This window comes from Ochotona curzoniae, unplaced genomic scaffold (assembly GCF_017591425.1).
Source record: "Ochotona curzoniae isolate NIBS_2020 unplaced genomic scaffold, NIBS_Ocur_1.0 patch361, whole genome shotgun sequence".
Classification (NCBI taxonomy): domain Eukaryota; kingdom Metazoa; phylum Chordata; class Mammalia; order Lagomorpha; family Ochotonidae; genus Ochotona; species Ochotona curzoniae.
This window is the reverse complement of record NW_024466930.1, coordinates 529,951-552,369: the sequence shown is the minus strand read 5'-3', so window position 1 is coordinate 552,369 and position 22,419 is coordinate 529,951. Positions and strand designations below refer to the sequence as shown.

The following is a 22,419-nucleotide window of genomic DNA, read 5'->3' as shown; positions in this document are numbered from 1 at the left end:
TACTTGGTCACCTTATGGATTCTTTCTTTTTTTTTTTTTGTATAAATGCAAAAATTTAAACTTATTGTTAAATTACATTTTCTTTTTTGTTATTTTTATTTTTAAACATTGTTCGCATATTTGAGACAGATGAATGCCTGTATGTGTCTCCAATTTGAGTGGGTAGGATCTAGGTATGGGGGAACGTGGGTGGGAAAAATGTTTCAATTCTTTTTTCCTGTGTTCACAGGGAGTGAAAGGAAGGGGCCACTCTTCACTGTCAAACTGCTTCGGCACCTGGGCAGGGGGACAATATTTGATGACATAATAGAGACCCTTACATGTGCTCCAAGTGTGCTAATTGAGTGGTTTCGATATTTCTGAGATGTGGTCAGCTTCACTGTACTCTGAGAAAATGTTTCCAAAGTCTATTAACTGACTAAGTCTACCTTAATTCGTGTGTGTTGCAAAGGTTGGCCAGGAGAATTGTCTAACCTGTCCATCCTCTGACAAGGCATTTAATATCCTCTGCTGACCTGTGTGTGCTGGCTGTCAGGTTCAGTGAGTGTATCCGGACATGCTGTTCACTGCACAGACAACAGCAATTGAGGAGGTCCAGTATCAACACATGCACTCCAAGGTCAAACCTCATATATGGTGATTTTCCTTGTGGCCAGGGTTTGAGTCCAGAGATCTAGTTGGGGAGTCCTCCAAGAAACCTTGCCTGGGTTGAGCTCAGATTTGGTTTTGTGTGTGAATCCAGTGCAGGGTCATGTTTGATCTGTCACCTGAACCAGCCAAGGCATATATTGGTGGATGCGGCTGCCTGGCCAATCCCATCCCGAGCCCCATTTCTCAGGTGATCTGATGGATGCTGCAGCCCAGCCCAGCCCAGCCCAGCCCCGCACTGGCCTGCTCTTCACACATACCAGCAGGTAGCATAGCTCACTGGGGCGATCCCCCAAAGCCTGTTCCATGTCCACTCTCTGCCCGAGTGTTTGCATGTGCCAGTATAGTCTGAAGCACAGCCTGGGCCAATCAGCATCAAGCCTGGCACTTGTGCATATCCATGGTGCCTCCACTTAGCTTGGCCAATCCACAACCAGACCACACCCACATGCACGCTGATGGGCACTGCGGCTTGACCAGCCTGCTTCCCTCTCCCAGCCCTGGCTGCAGGCCAGCAGGGCAGTGCCCACAGTTCCCCTACAAGGTCTGCGCTCAACCCCTGATCTTGTGCCTGCGAGGGGGAACTATGGTCCAGCCTCACATGATCTGCACCCAGTCCTGGCACTTGCCTGCTCTATTTACTATTTTTTTTTTTTTTTTTTTTTTTTTGGTTAAGACTGTTTTGTCTCTTCTAGAACTTTTATTATTACATGAGTGTTTCAGGATTTTTTTTTCTTGTTTCTCTGAAAGATGTCCCTGATATTTTTGGCAGAGGTTGCACAAAAACTGTATTTTTCTTCTTGCTTATTAAATCTATCTTTGTACCCCATGGACATGAATTTTTTTTTCCATTTATTGTCTTCAATTTCTTCCATCAACTTTTTGCAATTTCAGCCTACAAATCGCTCCTATATCCACTAATTCCCATATTTATACTATATTTTGTAGATGTTGTAAAAGAAATTTAGAGATCTGAATTTCTCGGAGGGGGTCACGGCCACACTCACGGGCGAACTGTTCTCAGAGCTGGTGAGGCCAAAGACAGCAGAAAGGGAGGGTTTCATGGCATTTCGGAGAGGGCAGTGGAGGGCAGTGCTGACATGGGGGCCCTCCCTGGGGGCTGAGACCTGGACCCTCGCATTCCGGCCACAGTCCCCATTTGCTGGTCCAGTGCTTTGCTCATGGTTCTCAGCTGGAAGCTTCTTGTAGTTCCCGGAAAAGGTGCACTGGAAAGAGACTCGGTCACTATTGCAAGCATAGGCCAGCTCTGAAGGGTTGGTGGTCCGGCTTCGGCTTCGCTTGTTTCCGCGGGTCCAAGGGGCACGGTGCTGCCTTCAGAGAGACCAGAGCAAATCAACACCACCTTTCTGTTTTGTTTGTGTTGATCCACAAGGGACTGTGGATGGCGATCAGCGTCGTCATGGCCTCTCGCCCTGACAGTCTGGATGGAGATGGAGCGTCTCAGGCAGGAAGACCCGAGCACCGTCGGCCACGAAGGGAGCGCGGAGGCGGCGGAGGAGCGGCTCGGCCCCTTGGAAGGACCCCGGCCCCGCGGGGTTCTGGACAGCGAGTTCTCACTGTGACGTCACCGCTGCGGCCTCGCCTGGAGCGCCCTGGCCACAGCGCCCTCTGGCGGCGCTGCGAGAAGCGGCGGTGGGCACTAGGGTGCTGCTGCTGGATGGGTGTACAAAGGGATGGGAGCCCCATTTCAGAATCTGGGGATCATTCAGGGAGAAGGAAACCCACAAGAAAACGCTGGGGTTCTGTTGGGGCACTGACCATTTCCTGCCCTGTGATTGGCCCTTTGCCCTGATTGGTGTGCCTTGGTTATCTTTAAGCTGATTGGACAAGTTTGACAGATAAGCGGGGGGGGGGGGGGGGGGGGGGGGGTGGGGGGGGGGGGGGCTGGAGCATAACGGTCATAACGGTCACAATGGATATAACGGACACAACGGACATAACGGACACAACGGAAGATCGGAATAAAGCACCTTGGAGACTCAAGTGTCAGGTGATTTCTTCCGCGGGACGGGAGGACCCCCGATAGGTTCTGTAAGTAGGCGCTGATTGATTAATAAAAAGGATGTGTAAGTTACATGGATCATCTCTTGATAGCAAGAAATGCACGGTGGCGAAAAGTTCATCTGTTGGTATTTCAATTGACTGACCAGGACAGATGACATGACCCACGTGGCTACTGTGAAACTGCACTTAAATCTTACATCATTTAACTATCTTTGACTTTTTTTCTTTTTTAAAAGTTTGTAAATATTACTATTTATAAGCAAATAGTAAAAATAGAATACATATCCGTAAACGGATGGAAAATTCTAATAAGGTATGTGAATAAACAAAAAGTACACTGTAGAAAATCAGAGGAGAAAGTAATCAAAGTTGAAAGATTGACCCTGCTATAAATGACAAAAATCTAAATCGGAAACATTAAAGTTTTGTTTTTTGGCTTGATTGTTTTTCTGCTACATTCCAACTGCAGATGCCGGGAGCAAAACTTCCATATTTTTTGAAACCTCTACAGCAGAGTCCACTGCAGGAAGGAGATGATAGTGTATACAGACACTGAATTATTTAATTTTTTTCCAGCTGTGATAAGAGCCATCCTTTACTGCTTCCCCAGGCCATACGCAGGGAGCTAATTGGCAGTGCTAGGCTATGAACTGGGGCCGCAGGGGATCTGGGCACTTGTAAGGTGGAGAATTAGCATATTGAGCCATTGTGCCAGGCTGGGTCTAATGATAATTTTTTAAAATTTTATTTTAACTTCTTTTTAAATTATTATTATCATTCTGTGATACAGTTCCATAGGCCCTGGGATTTTCCCTGCCTCCTCCCTAATTCCCCTCCCCCCTCCACCAAATTTCTCTATATTATTACTATAGCATAGCTCTTCATAAACAGTCACATGTTCATCATTGCGGGCATGGACAATGGCAGAGTCCAGCATCCTATTGTCAAGATACAGCTAATAGTTTCATTAGTAGTCCATCTTTGATCTGGAAGTAGAGATGCACACTGCACTGCATCCTCACATCTGGACATGATAGTCTCTATTACACAGTCACCATGCATCCCTCTTAAATGAAAAACCACAATACAAAATCAACAACAGGAAGAAAAACAGAAATTTACAATGCCATAAATTTCTCAGGAGGCTTTGATAGTTCAACAGTTCTGAATTGTTGGCGAACCCGCCACTCCAATCGCTGTGAAATCTCTCCCAAATCCACTGGCTGCTATAGTCCACCCCAGTGTCTCTGTCTGCCTAGATCTTCACCACCAATGTTTAGCTGGGGCAGTTGTTCAATTTGTTCTATGCTCTGTCCTCTGACATGGTACTAGGTGTCCTCTGGAGGCTCCAATGCACTGCCCCATCCTCCATGTACATTTGGACATGCTGTACACTGGTTTGTCTGAGCAACTGAGGAGGTCCAGCTCTGACAGATGCACCCCCGGTCAGAGCATAGAAGTTGGATTTCTCTCCATGGTTATGGTTCTGAGTCCAGTGGTTCAGCTGGTAGGGAATTGCCAAAGAAAGATTCTTGTGTGTGTTGGCCAATACTGGGTCCAGCACAGTCCATCACTCAAATCAGCCTACACACATATTGGTAGTTACAATCGCTGGGTCAGTTCTGTCTCCACCCTGTGTTTTATGCAACCCAATGGGTGTTGCCGCCCAGCCCAATCCTGCCCACCACATACTCGACCTTCACATAAACCAGTGGGAGCTGCAGTCTAGTCTGAGTGACCAACAAAACAACCCACCAGGTGCGCCCCTGACCACAATTTTTCTTTAGAATCAACTCTTAATGGTTAATGTAACCAGACAGTAACATTCTGATGTCTGTGGAATCTGCCGTTCTACACTGACAATAAGGAGTAGATTAAAAAAATAAAAAAACCTTGCTATTTCTTGCCTATGACAACTGATTCTTATTTTCCTTCAGAAGGATTTATTTCCCCTTGACATGGCGCTATCTTTGTTGAACCAACTGGTAAGACTAGCAATAATTACATCATTCAGATCAGGTTTTGTTAGTAGTTCATGAAGACTTTAGTTTTCTCAGCTTTTAGGAAAGTATTTTAAAAGTTCATGGTTTGGGATATATTTGCTAGTGCATGTGAGAACTGGCTCTGGCACCATGGAACTGGGGCTGGAGACTAACCTGGTACGGGTTCTGGAATAATGCCCTGATCATGCCACCACGCCCGAGGAGCGTGAGGAGCTGGAGGCAGGCTGGGGACAGTGACCTGGTCAGCAGTGGGCCCCATGAATTGCATGACCACCTAGACCAACAGGATCTCTACCTCGGAGAACAGCCCATGGATGTGTGGTCTGACCACAGAGCACGTGGTGTAAGATGAGGCTACCCCCACTGCTGACTCCAGAGGGAGGATGAAGAGCATAGCCGGATGCACATGAAAGACAAGTTCATGAAATCCTCCAATCCAACAGAAGACCTCAAGTACCTCTTCAAAGAGTGGAAAGAAAAGGGGCACAATATTTGAAGTCAAGTTCTGCAGAAAGCACCTAGGCCTTTGGACATTGTAAAGCCGACATGGACAGCCAGTCAATAGGTCCTAGAACTTACACAGAAAGAGCAAGGAAAAGCATGTAGGAGGACAGTTGGATTATGTCACTTCTCTTTTTTTTTTCTTTTAGAGTTCATTCATTTTTTTTTCCCAAGGAAGAGATACACACACACACACACACACACACACACAGAAACTCTTCCATTTGCTGGTTCACTCCCCAAAGGTCTGAAGCCAGGAGCCAAGAGGTTTTTCCAGGTCTCCCTCTTTTTCAGGTCATAAGCAGAAAGCTGGATGGGAAGTGGAGTAGCTGGGACACAAACTGTTCTCCATACTGGATGCTGGTGCTTGTTGGAGCTTATAGAGCTACCATGCCAGCCCCGATTATGTCACCTTTTATAGAACATCAAGTAACACTCCAAGGACATGTTCCTTCCTCTCCCCTCCAAACTTCAGGTCTCCGAGGTGGCACCAAGAGACCATAAATATTCCCTGCCATTAACATAGCCTAACAACAAAGAGGTATACATACTTTTCCCACCCCTGTCCTATCCCCCACTGTGGACACATCTCTCTCAACCCTCCACCCTCCCTGACTGTTCAATGTTATTTTATATTAGAAGTCAATGTGACAAAGATTCATTCATTTTATGACTTTCCAACACATAGAGATACACAGTTCTCAAAGTTCACATAAATTGAACAATCCCTTGGATTTATGCCAAGAACCCAAATAATATGAATCTAATCAAATCCTTTTTCTACTAAAGATAAGCCAATCATGGGATTAAATATTTCATAAATGAGTGAGAAATTAAACATATTGTCAGTTACCCTAAAAACACTATAATTCATCCCTATTTATATTCCTGTTCATCATAAAGTGGCACTAGGTTTAAATATCACAGACCCTTTGTTCCAGATGGTAGTATAGTATTTTACTGAACAGAGAAAATTGCTTTAGATGATATTTAGAATAACTGCTATCACATAAATTGTATCACTTGCTCCAAATATGCATAAATATTTGGATGCCATTATAGAAGATTTAATGTACAAAGGTATGATTTGTATGTTATTAGTATTAGAATACAAATCATAATGTACACAAAAGTGTTTTTGATATCCATATTTCAGAAAATCTAAGTATTAGCATTGAGAATACAAAAAGAGAAAAACAATTTCTTTTGTGCTTTAGAAGAAAATGCATTCAATTTTATGTATTTTTGCCCTTTGTTTCATATACATACTAGAAAATAAAAATTAACAATAACCATTTGGCTGTAAAAGCACCTCAATGGTTAGATACATGAGAGAGCTAAGCAGGATGGTTTCATTGTTTCTATCAACACAATGTATGGAAGAATGGTCAAATTATTTGATTTTTTTTTAATCTCAGATTTACCACTGTAAAAGTTAAGGTTAGAACACATATTTACTTGCCTCATTCACTCTACTATTTTTCTATGTCTTTCCTGTCTGTCTTTTTGTAGAGTCATGGTGGATTCTCATCAGCTTCTTCAGGGCATCCTTCATGTCTTTATTCCTTAATGTGTAAATGAGGGGGTTCAGACTTGGAGTGATGATGGTGTAAAAGAGGGTGAGGAACTTGCCCTGGTCTTTGGAGGCACTGTTCCCTGGTTGCAAGTACATGTAAATAACAGTTCCATAGAAGATGGACACTACAGTGAGATGAGAGCCACAGGTGTTCACTGCTTTTCGCTGGCCTGCTTTTGACTTCATCCTCAGCACAGTTTTGGCAATGTAACCATAGGAGATGAGAATAAGGATCAAGGGTGTAAGGATAATGAAAATGCCAAAAGAAAAAATAGACATTTCAACTGCTGTTGTGTCGACACAGGCTAACTTGACCATAGCTGGTAACTCACACAGGAAATGATCGAGAAGGTTGTTTCCACATCGAGGCAAATTCAGGGTGAGTGTACATAATATTACAGAGCTGGCCAGACTAATGCTCCAAACCATGAGGATCATCTTGACACAGAGATGTGGGTTCATGATGACAAGGTAGTGCAAGGGTTTGCAAATAGCTGTGAAACGATCATAGGACATGACAGCCAGGAGCAGGCATTCAATGGAGCCCAACCACATGTAGACATAGAGTTGAATGACACAGCCCACAAAGCTGATGGTCTTCTCAGGGCCCCACAAGTTAACCAGCATCTGAGGAACAATGCTAGTTGTGAAACACAAATCCAGAAAAGATAAATTCCTGAGGAAAAAATACATTGGTGTTTGAAGCTGGGACTCCAGGAGAGATGCAAGAATGATGGCTGTGTTACCCAGTAATGTAATTAAGTAGAAGATGGTGACAACTCCTGACAGAATCTTTTCCAAATTGGGATGATCAGAGAAGCCAAGTAGAATGAAATTATGGAGAGAACTGTGATTTCCTTGGTGCATAATCCTGTGATGGCTAAATATTAGAGAGGGCAAGACAGTGAGGAGGAGCAGGCAGAGAAAGTGAATGATGAAATTAAGGAAAAAAGGGAAAAGGAAGAAAAAGAGAAAGAAGAAGTCAAAAAGAGGAGGGAGAGAAGAAGAAATAACTTGTCATTATGGACTATGTAAATACTTTGATGAGTTACAAAAATAATCAAATGAAAAATTATGTTAGTAATGGAGAAAATTAACAAATAAACATTAAATATGTTACATTTAAGTAACCTGGTACTTAAGATATGCCCTTTATGGTAATGAGATTAATATTGTATTTTAAAAATATCTAGGTGAAGTTTAGGAGGTTTTAAAAAAGATCTCAATGATAGCACAAGTAAAGATGCAACCACATAATGTCTTACCACAGCAGTTAGGAGGCATATTCTTTGAGGTGGTTAATGGGTTAATTCATAAAATCTCAACACTTGACTAATGTCTTTTTTGTTTGATTGCTAGTGTCTTTGGTTTTGCAGTTTGTCATCTAAGAGATCTGGCATTTATCCTTGATTCTTATTTCTCCCCATCGTCACCTTTTTTCAAATCCTTCTTTATCATCCAAACTCGTAGTTTTGAGTGCAAAAGTACAGGTTGATTATTGTTCATGTTTAAGAATTTCCAACAACAATATCATAATTCAAGCCAAGTCCCAGCAGTCTTCACCCCTTGTACTCAGCCTGCACACCATTACACTATTCATTAAAACATAGCAACTATGCCTAAATCTTGCTTGACACATTTGAATACATTCAAGGCATATCATGATTTTTTTGAAGTGTCCTCAAAGGACCTGTATTCCTTGGCTTCTACATAGGATTCATTCCTACTGGAAGACCTAAGAATAGTTCTTCTGGTTTACTATTAATATTTATTTACAACTCCTGTCATTCTCTTGACCACCTTTAAATGACTTTTGCTAAGGTCTCCTTCACACCCTCCCTACCAACACTGGCCTATGCATTTTAGGAAGACATACATTGTTTGTATTGCTCTTTGCTCTATCTGTATAATAACCCCAATAAAAAACATTTTCCCTAATATACCCTTTGTGAATAGAAGTTAAAGTCACACTATTTACAGTGACGAAAATAATCAATCTTGGTTGTCACTTTTTGTGAAGTTACCTCAATTGGGCAGTAGGTTGAAAATGAATGGGAAAGATAGTGATTTAATTTATGCAGAGACAAACGATGTTTTCAAGTCTGTTGAAAATAATGAAAACCATTAGTTTCTTTTGAAAGGACGAATAAGCTGAGCATTACTCAGCCATGCTAAACACATCCACTTTGCCTAGAGTTTCATGAGCACCTCAGAGCTGTGGTTGAGATTAACTGTCCACCACCATATTTTCCTATCACTGAATATAAAAAGATGAATTCTTAACATTTGACACTAAAATAACACCCAGAAAGATTTCATTAATGTTGTGTTATCTACTGAAAATTTTGGTACTGGATTATGTACTTTTTACCTTACTGTTTTAGTTACTATTTTAGAGATAATATATTTCTAATTTGCATTATGGTGAAAGGCATAGTACTTCACTAAAAAGTTAACAAAGTAGCTTATAACAAATATTGTTATTTTAGATACAATCAGACAGACAGAAATAATAAAAGTAGCAGGAAGCTTTTGGAGGTGACAGATTTATGGCACAGATTAGTGTGATTGTTTCATAAGCATATACTTGTCTATGGATGCATTAAGTTACATAACCATACGTTAGGCGTATGTTTTTTCTCTCTGTGTTTTGGTCCAGAACTATGTTTTATGTGCTCAAGAAACATACAGAAAACATTTAACTGAAAAGTAAAGGTACATTTCAAGTTGGTGAATCTTTGCGACTTCCTTTCTGTGTAGGTGCAGTACAAAAATTGGGCTTTTGATTATTATGCCATTTTAAATATGCTCTTTAATATGTAGAAGAAATTATTTAAACAATAACTATGAATCAAAAGTGGAAACATTAGCAGACCAGCTGCCTAAGGTGGCTGAAACAGTTGCTTTGAGGGAGTCCCAGAGGCAGTTCCTTAGATTTCACTGTTCTCTGAATACTGCCAACCATTAACAAAGGGAAGTAGCTGTACTGTCTCATGACTCTTAGATCTGAATAGGGAAAAGAAGCTATTGTCTTGACAGACACATGAATTATACAATTGTGCTTAAATATAAAACAGAGCTTTAGTTAAAAAGCATAAAAAAACCCCAAAATTCTTTTGAAATGAAAGTGAATGCTATGTTGTTGTTTCCTTAACTGTTCATGATCACTACAGCCCCTATGAATTAATTCAGGAAATAATAACATTTTTCTCTGGTATTATAAAGCTGGCACAAAAAGATCTGCATTTAATTTCTTGCACACATTATAAGACTTAGTAAAAATCAAAAGTATCAAAGCCATTCCTAGCTATACAAACTTCATAATTAATCTTTCAATCTTTCATTTTAATCCAGATATTTATTCTCGACTTGCATTTTATTCAAATGTATGAAATCAAAAAGAAAGAAACAACTTAGAGCTTTCCTCTGATAAAAAAGAAAAATTTAACCTTTTCCTTATAATGGAGGCAAAAAAATTAATGACTTCTTTGCAGGCATCTATAATATTTATTTACTCTGAGCCACTGGGAAGAAACTCAGAAGAACCTGCCCATACGTGTGCCAGTTCTTGTCCTCTTGCTTTCCTAAGCTTGCCCTCACTTGGAAGAGATATTAAAGCTGACGTTACTGTGACTCGGCGAGTGCTCCCTGGACGTCCCTCTTCTCTGTCCCTGCGGAAACCGTGGGGTGGAAGCCCTTGCTGTCCGGCGGAAGCCCTTGCTGTCCGGTGGAGGCCCTTGCTGTCCCGGTGGAAGCCCTTGCTGTCCCGGTGGAAGCCCTTGCTGTCCGGCTGCGGCTCTAACCTTTCCCCTCCGTGCTGCGGTGAATTCTGCTTCTCCTGAGGTGCGGGAAGGGGAGTCTTCACAGGACTCCTTGAACACGTGACTGTCGGTGAGGGGAGGGTTACAGACAAGTTCATATTGGTTGTTTTGGCTTCAGATCACCGTGCAAGCAGGTCTTGTTTGGAGAACAATAGAAAAGCCTCCTGCTCACCCTGAGTAAGACTGAACAACAGTTCCCAATACTGCTTGAAAACCAGGTCATCAAGTGAAACGCTCAGAACTGTATCTAAGCGACCTCACTAATGTCAGAGAAAATTCATGCAGATCACACCCTGGTATTGAATAGAACTGATCTAGCACATGCAAAGGAAACTGAACAAGGAGGTTTTGATGAGTTGGTTATAATCATTGCACCTTCTAGAATTAAAAATCATAATGCCAGCAATAAGCATACATTGACAGCCACATGTTCTATTCTTAAATATGGACGGGTTCTCACCACTGAGCAAGAAAACAACTTTAAATATTTACTTCTATCTGGTAGTAATCATGTGTATTTGAGATATAGTATAGCATGACCTTTGCACAGATAGATTTTGGATACAGACTTGCTGGATAAAAATCTATTGGTTCCACTTATCACATGTGTGAACTTGTGGGAAATTATTTAATCTTTCAGCATTCCATTTTTCTTAAACCCTTTCAGTTTAGGGGATAGTAAAACTTAACCACTTCTAATTAAAAATGTGTGCCCATTTAACAACATCCCCAGACTTTCCCTCACTCCAGCTCCTGCAAGTTACTGTTCTCATCCTGTTCTCTGGCACAGTGCCCTCCAGTTTCATCTGTGTTGTTACAAATGGCAGCAGCATTTCTCTCTTTTATGGATGAACTGCATATTTGTATATTTGAAAAACACTGAAGTCCACGCCTAGTTTTGTTCATAGCACACATTTCCCATGAGCCTCTGAAGGCCAGTGCTCCACACTTCATTCATTGATTCATGGATATATGTGTTGTTTCCACATCTTGGTGATTGTGAATAATATAATGATTAACAAGGAAGTACAGATTTCTCCATGACATATTGATTTCAGTTTCTTTAGATTGATGAAGGTATTTTAAGCACTTTGGGAAATGGGCTGGAGCATCCGTTGTTTTGTGTGTGGCCGGGTGACTGCAACCACCAGGGTGTGTGTGGACTGATGTGGTTCTTGAACTGAGCTGGACTCCACACTGGCTGGCACACACAGTAGTCAGTTCTAGGGTAACCTCCGGTGAGGTTTTCTTGTGGGATTCCCTCAACTGGACTGCTGGACTGAAAACTCTGATCACAGGGTAAACTCACAGAAGATTTGTTGTCTCACCTTTGAATGCATGTATTTGGACTGGGCCTCCTCAGTTCCTGATGTCTGTTCAGTGGCTAGCAGGCCCAGATGCACATTGGGAACATGAAAAGCAACTCATTGAGGCCTGCAGTGGACATTGGGGACCATGCCAGAGGGTGGAGGGCAGAATAAATTGGACAATTTCTTTGGTCAGCCTTTGACAGCAAGTTTCTGGACAAATTGATACTGTAAGAGGACTATGTCATTGGATAGACCTTGGAAAAATTCCTCTACCTATTGTAACTATGAAACCCAACAGTGTCTCAGAACTGTTGAAACCACTTAAGTAACATTCTTGAAACATCCTTCACATCGAGGACCCTAGGATGACATCAGGTGGCGTCCCTTCCCTGGGTACTGTTGTATCTTGGCTGCTAAGAGTGATTCCACCACCCCAATACAGGAGGAAAAAGATTGGAAGCAATTTTCTCACCCACTTTCCTCTACATATTGAGCCTCCCTACTCTAATCAGTGGTCCATTTGGGCATACAAACAACATTAAAAATAAATAAAATAAAATAAATAAAAATAAATTTAAAAAAGAAACTATTTGGCTACTTTGCAGCAATCACTAATTCAAAACAATTCTTTATGTATTATACAATGTATGTATTATAATTGTGCTTGTGAAGTTGTAATGTCCTATTAGAAAACAGTCAATATGTTAATTTATTTAAATGTAGTTCACAATATTCATATTATGAAAGTTACTGTACATAGCAATCAGTTAAAACTAATTGTTAAAGATCCCATTGTTGTTAAATATCAGCTATGTGCTTTCTCCTAAGTGTCACTTGGGAAACTCAGTTTGATTTGGTTATTAGCTATGCTATTGCTTTCAAAATAGTATCTTACAGAATCTATAGAGAGATAACTAGAAGTTTGCTTTATGTAATAATTGGCAACAGGAGCTAATGAGTCTACTGAGAACAGCAGCAGATGAGGTCCCCATGGTGTAGTTAACTCTACTGTTCACTCCATAGGAGGCTGTTAGCATAACAAGAACCAAAATAACATTTCAGAAGCAAATTTTATAGTTTCACTGTCAAAACATTTTACTCTGCCTTACTCCCTCTTGGTCATTTACATATCTTCACTACTCTAGCACAGTAATACAGTACATGTGTACAACAAAAATTAGTGCAAAACTTGTAGCTGTTTTTCAGAAGCATTCTTACTTCATTTGAAGAGCTCTCCTGGGAAAAGGGAATTATAAATTCTAAAACTTAGAAATATATTCAGAAACTGTTGTCCATCTTACTTACTAACACTGTATATAGACATATAGATTTATGTGTGTGTAATATATTTTCTGTAACACACTAAAATATTGTTAAAATATGTTACATAACAGTTTATATTATTAATAAATCCTGTAGTTTACATGATGTTAACATTGTTGATTAGATCTATTTCTCCTTTCTGTTTCAGAGGGTGGAGGGATAAGGGAGGAAGCCATACCAGCCTCCCAACCACCCCAGTATGCAGGAATAGGGAACTGCCACGGCATACGAGCCCAGGGTCCTAATGTAGTACACACTCTGAGAGGGTTCTGCCCAGGTGGTTTTGATAGTTCTGAAATGTTGATCTCACTGATCCAAGTATGAGGAAACCCTTTCAGTGTCCATTGGCTGACATAGTCACCTCAGAGTTTCCATTTGCCCAGATATTTGCTGGCATCATTTGGCTGGGATAGTTGTCGAATCTGTTCTGTCCTTCCTCTGGGATGGTATAGATGTCCCCTGCAGGACTCAATGGGCTACCACATCCTCCATGTGGAATTGGATCAATGTCCACTACTCCGTCTTTTCCGTTGAGGAGGATCAGTTCTCGCAGGTGGGTCAAAAGCCCGAGTCAATTGGCATGGGCCCCACTAGACCCACACCCATGGCTTCATGGAACCGGCACTCACCACACAGGTGGGCCAAGGACCCAGGACAGGTGACCTGAACCCTATTGTCTTGCTGCCCCTGGGGCTCACGGACGTGGCACTCACCATGCAGGTGGGCCAAGGACCTGTTTCAGGTGACTCGAACCTCACCAGAACCTCCATCCCTGGGGCTCACAGACCCAGCAACCACAGGACAGGCTAATTTCTTACTAAATAATTTGTTTAGTAACTCCAAAAGAAGAAATGCAGATTCTTTTACATTTAATCCCCTTTTGATAAAATCCTATTCTTTCTTTTTTGTAACTGAATTCCACTTCCTTTTGTCTGTAATAACAACAAATTCATTTGATTTCAGTGCTTTTTTGCAATTCTGAAATATTCTGTTCTAAAGATTACTTATCATTTTGATAATCAAAAGCAGTCTTTAACTCTCTTGATACTATTCTTGGCAAATAATAATAATGACAATTATCATTAAAAGTGTGTATAACTAGGCAAATAGAAGTCCAAATAAAGATTGCATATTTTATGGGGCTGGCACAATGGGTCAGTTGTCTAGTGCTCCTCCTGCGAGTGCTGATACCCTAGGTGCATGCTGGTTCTTGTCTTTTCCTCTGCAAAATCTGTCTTTCCAATAAAAATAAATAAGTCTTTTAAAAAAGATTACTTATTTTAATTGGTCAATATCATTAATTTTCATTAAATTTAAAAAATTTATTTTACTTCAAAGAGTTGCAAAGAGAGAGGGAGGGTCAAAGACTGATTCACTGCCCAATGGCCACAATGGCTAGAGCTGAGTCAATCTAAAGCCAGGAGCTAGGAGCTTCTTCTGGGTCTCCCACATGGGCTCAGGGGCTCAGTAACTTGAGCCAACTTCTGCTGTTTTTCCAGGTCATAGCAGGGAGCCGGATGGGAAGTGGTTCTCATATAGTATGCTGGCCACTTGCAGGTGGAAAATTAGCCAATTGAACCACCTTGCTGGACCCAAGAATATATTTTCATCAACTACAGACAACATGGGGTGTAATAAGTCTCTTGAGCTTATTTCTGCTAACTGACTTGAGTTTTGTTTATTTGGCTAACATTTCCCCAGCTTTCTTCTCTACCCATCATAATCTCTAGTCAGTATCACTCTATTATTTATGTCAATGAAATTACGTTTTTAAGATTCCATTTGGGAGGTCATGTGTCATTGCCCTTTGCATCTGAATTCCTTCCCTTAACATATATTCCCCAGGTCTTTCCAAGTTGTTTAAAAAAATCATGATTTCTTTTCTATTGATGATTTTCTTCTATTCTAATCATCATTTCTTCACAGGGCAGCTTGTTTCACTGTCAATGAGTTTTTGAGACTCTTTGTAAATTTTGGATATTAGTCCTCTATCTGTTGTGTCGTGTGCAAAGTTTTTCTCTCATCCTCTTGGTTGCTAAAAATATTGTGAAAAACTATACATCAACAAATCAGATAGATGAGGGGAAATGGAGCATAAGTATATGGATAATAGATTCCTAGATGTATATTGCCAGCCAATATTTTAAATGCTTGGTTCCAAGAGCTACAGTATTGTGAGGTGGTCGAACCTTATTATTTGGTGCCCGGGAGGTGATCCCTAGAAAATCCGAGCATATTTCTTTTCTTCTTTATTCTATTTTTATTGAAGATATTTAATAGACATAAAATTGCCTCATCTATTTCATTCCATTAGCCCCAGCAACCCCTTCTAACCACTTGTATACTTTTAACTTCTAGCAGATTCACTTATATTTCAGATTCTGTATATGAGTGGAGTAAGGTGATACTTGTGTTTTCATCACTGTCTTATTTCACTTAATATAACGACCTCAGGCCCCTTACATGTTGCTGCAAATGACAAAATTTCATCCTTTTTATGACTGAGTAAGATTTCATTGCATATAAGTAACACACCTTTATCCATTCATTGATGGATGGACATTTCGGTTACTTCCATTTCTAGGTTATTGTCAATGAACTTTGGGGTGCGGATGTTTCATAAACAGATGGATTTTATATGTATTTTTTGTATGAATCACAGAATTGGGACTGATGGATGATATAATATATATGATTCTGTTTTTCACAATGGCTGATCTAATTTACACTTTCACAAACAGTATATAAGAATTTCCTCTTTGGGCCCGGCGCGGTGGCGCAAGTGGTTAAAGGTCCTCGCCTTGCACGCCCAGGATCCCATATGGGCGCCGGTTCTAATCCCGGCAGCCCTGCTTCCCTTCCAGCTCCCTGCCTGTGGCCTGGGAAGGCAGTCGAGGACGGCCCAAAGCTTTGGAAACCTGCACCCGCGTGGGAGACCAGGAAGAGGCTCCTGGCTTTGGATTGGCATAGTATCGGCCCATTGCGCTCACTTGGGGGGGTGAATCATCGGATGGAAGATCTTCCTCTCTGTCTCTCCTCTCTGTATATCCGCCTTTCCAATGAAAAATAATAAAAATAAATCTTTAAAAAAAAAAAAGAATTTCCTCTTCTTCTGTATCTTGATCACTAGTTGTTACAGACTTTAGAGAGTAAGGTGATGTCTCCTGTGAGTTTCCCAGATGAGAGCTGTTGCCCTTTGAATAAAGTCTACTTATAACTACTGCTCATTTTAATAAGATTATTTGTTTGTTATTTTATATCGAGTTGTTTGTGTTCCTTAAATATTCTGGATATTAACTTCTTGCCAGATGTATAACTTGCAAATATTTTCTTTCATTTGGAAATAATTTATTCACTTTTTTCTTGGCTGTTTAAAAGTTTTTTCTTTTTTTTTTTTTTTAATTATTTGAAAGGCAGATTTACATAGAGAAGAAGGAACTGAGAGAAAGCTCATCCATCCACTGGTTCATTCCCCAAATGGCTACAATGGCCAGAGCTGTGTCAATTTAATGCCGGGAGCCAGGAGCTTCTTCTAGATCTCCCAGATGGATACAAGGTCCCTAAGCTTTCATTACCTGCTGTTTTCCCAGGTCATATGCATCGAGTCAGATGGTAAGTGCAGCCACTGTGACATGAACTGGTACCCTCATAAGATCCTGGCTCCTACAGGATGAGTGAGGATATAGACACTGAGTCATTGTGCCAGGCCCAGTGTTATTTCTTTTTAATTTTATTTTTGATAGTGTTTACATAGTCAAGAAGGAAGCTTGTTCTTGTGGACCACTGTTCAGAGTTGGAAGGGTTGAGGAATAGGGGAAAGTGGACAAAAACATCATTTTCAATTTTCTGCTGGAGGTCTGGGCCTGTTGGTTGTTAGGTCTGAATGCCACTCGGCATTCATATGCTGATCTCAATTCGTTTGGATTAATTCCCAGGAGTGGAATGGCTGGTTCATGTTGTAACTCTATTTTCAGATTTCTGAGGAACCTTCATGGTCTTCCATAACGATTGTACTAGTTTATATTCCCAACATCAGTGAATCAGTGCACCTTTTCCCCCACAATCTCACCACTGTTCATTGTTTTCTGACTTCTGTGTGATAGCCATTCTAACTGGCATGAGGTGAGACGTCATTGTGGTTTTTATTTGCATTGTCCTGATTGCTGGTGTTCTTAAGCGTTTTTCAAGTATGTTAGTCATCTTAACAGCCTTTTTTTCTAGTTCTGTGAAAAATTTCACTGATTTTTGTTAGAAATTGCACTGAGTTTTTTTTTTTTTTTTTTTTTTTTTTTTTTTTTTTTTTTATTATTTTCTCATTGGAAAGGCAAATATACAGAGAGGAGAGACAGAGAGGAAGATCTTCCATCCGATCCCCAAGTGAGCCGCAACGGTCGATGCTATGCCGATCCGAAGCCAGGAGCCTCCTCCGGGTCTCCCACGCGGGTGCAGGGTCCCAAAGCTTTGGTCCGTCCTCGACTGCTTTCCCAGGCCACAGGCAGGGAGCTGGAAGGGAAGCGGGGCTGCCGGGATTAGAACTGGCGCCCATATGGGATCCCGGGCGTGCAAGGTGAGGACTTAACCACTTGCGCCACCGCGCCAGGCCCAAGAAATTGCACTGAGTTTTTAATTTACTTTGGGCAGCATGCATATTTTAGCTGCTCTTTCAATCTGTGAACACAAAACATTTTTCTATTTTCAATATTCAATTTTTCTATTGTTCAGTTTCTTCAGCCATTAACTTTTAATTTTCATTGTAGAGATATTTCACCTCCTTGGTTTAAAGTGAGTATTGATACTTGTCATTTTTTTCTGTGATCGTTACTGGGAGCATGTTCTTAATTTCTTGTCCCAAATAAGTCATTATTGGTGTTTAACAATGCTACTGGGCTGGGCGCAATAGCATAGTGGCTAGAATCCTCACCTTGTATGCATTGGGATCCCATATGGGCACTACTTCATGTTTTGACTACTCAACTTCCCTCCCATCTCTCTGCTTGCTTCCTTCCTTCCTTCCTTCCTTCCTTCCTTCCTTCCTTCCTTCCTTCCAAATGAAGGAGAACATGCAAGCCATCCTCTGCTGCTTTTCCCAAGAACATGAGCACAGGGCTGGGTCAGACATGAAAGAGCCAGGAACTGCACTGTATTTAATACCGGTGGGATGTGGCCATTGCAGGTGGTGGCTTAGCTTGCTGTACCACAACACCAGTCTCTCCTCTTGATTTATTCAAGGACCCATTGTTTGCCAGAAAGCATGCTGCTTAACTTCTATGTATTTCTGAATTTTTGGAACTTCTTTCCATTATTGACTTCTAGTATTTTACTACTGGCATTCAGAAAGCATACTTAATATGATTTTAATTTTCTCAAACATGTTAATAGTTGTTTTGTGGTTCAATAAATGATTTATTTTGTAGACTGCTCTCTAATCAGTAAAAACTGTAGTATGTAGCTGTTAAGTGGAATGTCAGTTGAATTTTGTTTAGAGTATAATTTAAGCCTAATGTTTTTTTTTTAAGATTTATTTTATTTTTATTGCAAAGGCGGATATACAGAGAGGAGAGACAGAGAGGAAGATGTTCCGTCCAATGATTCACTCCCCAAGTGAGCACAACGGTCGATGCTATGCCGATCCGAAGCCAGGAGCCTCTTCCAGGTCTTCCATGCAGGTGCAGGGTCCCAAAGCTTTGGGCTGTCCTTGACTGCTTTCCCAGGCCACAGGCAGGGAGCTGGATGGGAAGCGGGGCTGCCGGGATTAGAACTGGCGCCCATATAGGATCCCTGGCGTGCAAGGCGAGGACCTTAACCACTTGCGCCACAGCACTGGGCCCGTCTAATGTTTTTTTGGAATGATCTTCCCATTGATGAATGTAACATATTGAAACCCCCAGTATTGTTTTCTTACAGGGTCTCTATCCCTGTAGGTATGTCAATAATCATATTTACTTCATGGATTTATATGTTTTGCTGATACATTCATATATTCACAATTTTCTCTTCTCAAATATGTTTATATATTTGCAATTGTTACATTATCTTATAAAACTGATCTCATCATTGCATAATGCCTTCTTCAGCTCTCATTTGCAGCTTTTGGGTTACAGTCCATTTTTTTCTAAGCTAAGTCTAGTTACTTTTGACTTTTTCACCCATCCATCCACCCTCTGGCCTTTTGTAATCTTATAAGTTATGTATGTCTCTTGTCGGTAGCATAGTTGGCTCTTTTTAAAAAATCCATTCATCTACTCGGTCTTTTGATTGCAGGACTTAATTTATGTATATTCAAGATAATTAGTGTTATCTATGAACTTATAGCTGACATTTTGTAAGTAATTTTCGCAGATTCTGTCTCTTATTTTTATTTTTATTTAAGTGATTTTTTTCCTAATATTGTGGTTTGATTCCCTACTTTGTATTTTTCATTCATATATTATAGATTCTTACTTGTAGTTTCCATGATACATATCAAGAAGTATCTTACTGCTATTATATGCTCTGTCAAGGTAAATAACTTTGATCTTACAAGAAATCTATGCTTGGGCCTGGCACTATAGCCTAGTGGTGAAAACCTTGCCTTGCACACACCAACATCCCATATGGCTGCCGGTTCATATCTTTCCTGCTCCACTTCCCTTCTAGCTCCCTGCTTGCAGCCTGGGAAAGCAGTGGAGGATGACCCAAAACCTTGGGACCTTGCACTTGTGTGGGAGATCTAGAAGAAGCTTCGACTCCTGGCTTCGAATTGGCTAAGCTCTGGCTGCTTGTGGAGTGAACCAGTGGATGGAAGATCTTTCTCTGTCTCTCCTTCTCTCTGTAAATCTGACTTGCCAATAAAAAATCTTTTTAAAAAATAAAATCCATGCTTTTACACTATTTTCACTCAACATTTTGAATTTTTGATGTACTTTGCATCTTTTTATATTGCATATACCTGAGCAACTTTTTACAGCTATTTTTTAATTTAAGTCATTTAGCCTGTTAACTTTTATGCTAAAAATACATGTGATTTATATACTACTATTATAGTATTATAATGCTGTGAATTTGTATTATTATTCTTTGCCAACGGCTTTTATATTTCCATATTTCCATGTAATTTTAAAAAATAGTTTTGTTTATTTGAAAGATGGTATTCCAGAGAGAATAGATTCAGAAAGGGGGAGACAAGGAGAGAGAGAGAGAGCTTCCATTTGATGGTTTCACTCCTCAAATGGCACACTGGCCAGGGTTGGCCCAGGCAGAAATCAGGAACCAGTGGTTTCTTAGTTTCTTTCTGGTCCCCATGTGATGGACAGGGCTAAGCACTCGGGCCTTCTTCTGCTTTTTTTTTTTTTTTTTGCCAGATGTATAAACAGCGAACTGATTAGAAGAAGAGCAATTGGAAATGAACTGCCACCATATGAGATACTGGCATCTCAGGTGAGAGCTTAACCTGCTTGCAGGTGCCCTCGTGTAAGATTTTGGCATTTTAAAATTTCAGGTTAAAGAACCTCTTTAGCACTTTTAATGTTAGATTTGGTGGGGGTGAATTCCCTCCGGTTTTACTTGTCTGAAAGGGTCTTTCACACTCCTTCATTTCTGAAGGACAGCTGGGTTCAGTATTTGTTGCCACTTACTATTCCTTTGCCACTTTACAAATGCTATCAGTCTGCTCCTGTCTGTCCTTTGGGGCTCAGTTCAAGAAACCTGCTGTTAGAATGTTGGAATTCCCTTATGTTGTTTCTACTGTTCTGTTTTCAGAATCTTCTCATGAAGTTTGGTTTTGGAAATTTTCGTAAGAATGCATTTTGGGGCCGTCTTATTTGGATTAAACAGATTTGTAGACTTTGGATCTGCTAGTATTTGGATATCTATATGCTTTTTTTGGGTTGACTGTTTCCTACTATTATCTCTTTTTGTCTATTATTATCTCTTTAAGTAATCTTTCTCATTTTCCCCCTTTCTCTTGTCGTCTCTTCATCCTTATAACCTAAGGATTCACTGTTTCGATGCTGTTCCATAAATCCCATAAGTTCTCTTCTTTTATTTTCTTTTCGTCACTGTATTTTCAAATAACTCCCCTTTGAGTTCACTGATCATTCTCCGTGGTGAAATCAGCTGATCTCTTTCTGTTGCATTTTACTTTTCTTTCATTATACCTTTTAGTTCTTTTCTTTTTGTCCCTTATTGTTTTCTTGTTATGATTTGCCTAACAGTGTTTTGTTAATGTTTACCTAGTTTCCTTAACAAAAATTTTTTTGAATCCTTTAGCAGGATTTTATGTATCTCATTTCTTTAAGGGCTTTTACTGTTATCTTTTTTTTGTGTGCTATGATGTCATGTTTTTCTGATAATTCTTAAACCTTAAGGTTTGTATTTTGGAATGATTCTTCTTTTCACGGACTGGGCTTGCCTTGGGGTATGTTTGGACCAACAATAAGCCTGTCTACATATTTTGATCAAAGTTTTTGACATGTGCTCTAATTTCATGACCACTGTATCCAGTGCAGTGGAAGGGGGCTCTCTAGGTTCAGGGCCTCAAAGCTGACACTGTGCTGGACTGTAGTTTCTCAGTTTATTTTATTTTATTTTTTGATGATTATTACATAGTTTATTAGGGTGATAAGAGTGAAGAGCTACAAGAAGGAGGGTAAGATAATTATTTTCACATTGTCTCTTTTTCCTTCCTGTATATGGAGAAGTGGGGGGGATAAAGAAAGAAGCCACACCCAGACTCCCAAATGCCTCTGCACCCTGGGTCCAGCCACCCAACACCACCCCAGAGTCCCTGATGTGGGGCATGCTCTGAGGGTCCTGCTTAAGAGGTTTCAATAGTTCAACAGTTCTGAATTACTGCTGATATCTCCACTCCAAGTAAGATGAAATCTCTCTAGAACCCACTGGTTTGCATAGTCCGCCTTACAGTCTCCATTTACACAGATAGTCACTGCCAACACGTGGCTGGGTAGTTGACTGATTTGTCCTCTGTCTTCTGTTGTGGTACCAGATGTCCATTGCAGGATCCAATGTACTGCCGTACCTCCATGTGCACCTAGGTATGCTGTCCACTGCTCCATCTAAGCCACTGAGGAGGCCCAATTCTGACACATGGACTCCATGGTCAGATCATGGAACCTGCAATTCTCTCCATGGTTGGAATTCTGAGTCCAGAGATTCAGTTGGGGGGATGTCCCCAAAAATTCATCTGAGGTGATCCCAGACCAGATTCTTATGTG

General features: G+C 40.6%; 1 protein-coding gene across 1 annotated transcript; it reads right to left on the bottom strand.

Annotated features, from left to right (window-relative positions):
- Window positions 1-6,660: 6,660 nt before the first annotated feature.
- On the bottom strand, window positions 6,661-7,620 carry LOC121167316 (olfactory receptor 2W1). The gene has a single exon (XM_040996768.1). The coding sequence runs from the start codon at window positions 7,618-7,620 to the stop codon at window positions 6,661-6,663; it is 960 nt and encodes a 319-aa protein (XP_040852702.1).
- Window positions 7,621-22,419: the final 14,799 nt, after the last annotated feature.

Coding starts and splice junctions, on each gene's coding strand:
- LOC121167316 (XM_040996768.1), bottom strand. CDS start 7,620: ATGCACCAAGGAAATCACAGTTCTCTCCATAATTTCATTCTACTTGGC.